The sequence below is a fragment of the Mandrillus leucophaeus genome, unplaced genomic scaffold (assembly GCF_000951045.1).
Source record: "Mandrillus leucophaeus isolate KB7577 unplaced genomic scaffold, Mleu.le_1.0 Scaffold1313, whole genome shotgun sequence".
NCBI classification, from domain to species: Eukaryota; Metazoa; Chordata; class Mammalia; order Primates; family Cercopithecidae; genus Mandrillus; species Mandrillus leucophaeus.
The window spans coordinates 83,816-85,988 of record NW_012101270.1 but is presented as its reverse complement, the minus strand read 5'-3'; the positions used below and the strand labels follow the sequence as shown (position 1 = coordinate 85,988).

General features: G+C 61.4%; 1 protein-coding gene across 1 annotated transcript in view; it reads left to right on the top strand.

The window, feature by feature from the left end:
• Window positions 1-1,068: 1,068 nt before the first annotated feature.
• Window positions 1,069-2,173, top strand: part of LOC105534200 (chondroitin sulfate proteoglycan 4) — a 54,400-nt gene continuing 53,295 nt past the window's right edge. Inside the window, exon 1 of the mRNA XM_011972889.1 lies at window positions 1,069-1,241. Within this exon, the coding sequence (XP_011828279.1) occupies window positions 1,154-1,241 (88 nt within the window). The 5' untranslated portion in view covers window positions 1,069-1,153. The remainder of the gene's footprint in view (window positions 1,242-2,173) is intronic.

Here is a 2,173-nt window from a genome sequence, read left to right as displayed (position 1 = left end):
GAGCTGGGAAGAGGGTGCAAGGTGGGGTTGGACTAGAGATGGGCTGGAGCAGACAGATGGAGGGACCTGGATGGAGAAAGTAAACCAAGACCTGGTAACATTGGGACTGGACAGAGAACAGGCACAGCTTCTAGGCACCGGAAGCTACAATAACGTTGTCCTTTCTCCTGTTTGGGACTAGGCTGATGTTGCTGCCTGGAAGGGAGCCAGCAGAAGGGCCCCAGCCTGAAGCTGTTAGGTAGGAGCTAAATCCAGGGCCAGATTTCCCGGAGGCAGCCTTGGGAAGTTGAAACACCCAGATTCAGGGGTCAGGAGACCTGGGCTTCTGGCCCCAGATTGGATCTACTTTCCACCTGGAGTCTTGTAAGAGCCATTTTCAGCTTGAGCTGCACTTTCATCCTCCATGAAATGGGGGAGGGGATGCTCATCACCCACCTTGCAAGGTTATTTTGAGGCAAATGTCATGGCGGGACCGAGAATTCTTCGCCCTGTGAGGAAATCCAGACATCTCTCCTTTACAGACAGGGAGACTGAGGTGAGGCCCTTCCAGGCAGAGAAGGTCACTGTTGCACCCATGGGCAGTGCCCCACAGGACCTTGGGCGGTGCCTCTGGAGTCCGGAGAAGTTCCCAGGGGGCCTCCGAGGCAAAGCAGCCCAAAAGCCGCCTGTGGCGGGTGTCTGTCCTTCGTCCTAAGGCTGGCGTGTGCCTGTGGACGGGTCTCCTGAACTCCAGCAAAGGCAGAAAGGAGGGAAAGTGGGGGCTGGCCCAGCTCATGCCTCCTCCCTGAGGGGGTCTCCCGGGCTTGGCTCTTGGGGCCAGAGTTCAGGGTGTCTGGGCCTCTCTATGACTTTGTTCCCAGTCTTTAGGGTGGGGCTGAGGGCTGGCCCAGCTGTAAGGGCCCCCTCACTCCTGCCCCGGAGAGGAGCAGCCCCGCACGGGCCCTTTAAGAAGGTTGAGGGTGGGGGCAGGTGGGGGAGCCCAAGCCTGAAACCCGAGCGGGCGCGCGGGTCTGCGCCTGCCCCGCCCCCGGAGTTAAGTGCGCGGACACACGGAGCCGGCCCGCGCCCAGGAGCAGAGCCGCTGGCTCAACTCAGCTCCCAGCTCCCAGGACTCCACTGGCTCCTCTCAAGTCCTGCCGCCCAGCCCGCCAGGATGCAGTCCGGGCCGCGGCCCCCACCTCCAGCCCCCGCCCTGGCCTTGGCTTTGACCCTGGCTATGTTGGCCAGACTTGCATCCACCGGTGAGTGAGGGTCCTGAGACCCCGACCCAACCTGGCAGAACTAGAGGGGTTCCTCCGGGAGGGAAAAGGGACAGGAGGAGCCAGAAGTGGCCCGTAGATGGGGAGTCAAGCAGGCTGCGCTTCTCCCACCACTGGCTGGGGTCGCAAGGGGTTCAATCCTGGGGTGGACACGGGACCCCGCTATCTCAGGTTATGGGGTTTCTAGCTAGCCAAGGCTGCCCAATTAGGGGCGGGGGCAGGCGCCCCAGGCATAGATTGCCTAGGGCGTGGCTTTGCCCGTTTGGATTGTCGGAGACACCAGTGGAGGCACCCCAATGCTGGCCGGGCTTTGTTTGCCAGGCAAGTTTGGGGTGACTATGTTGGGGTCCAAAGGGACCCGGTGACAGTGAGAAGTGGGTCCTCCAGCCTCAGATGCCCCGGGCCAGGAATGGGGAGAACAAGGCGGGAAATGAGGAAGGAGCTACCCTGCCCTCCCCTGGGAGGAGCCCCCACACACACCCCTCCAGCCACCCCCCAGCTCTGCCCCTTCTCCCCTCTCCTTGCTCCCCTGAGGATCCGTCTGTCTATCCGCCACCTCCCCTCTTCCTTCTCTCCTCCTCTTCCTGACAGGCAGGACCCCCCCACCCACCACCCACTCTCAGCCTCCTAGAGGCAGAGCCGGTGCCCCTCAGATACACTGTGCCCCAGCGGGGGCTTGTCCTACAGATAGCCCTGGACCACCCCCTGCCACACCTCCTCATCCCAGCACTGACGCCTGACCCAGCAGAGGCTGAATGGAAGTTCGCTTTCACAGAAGTGCTGGGATGTATCCCCTCTCTGTCTCGATGCCAGAAACCCCGACATGACAGCATTCTTCCTTCAGCGAAGGCAGCTCTACTTATGCCATAAGAACTGTGGCCTTAGGGCCCATCCATCATCACTACCCATGTGTG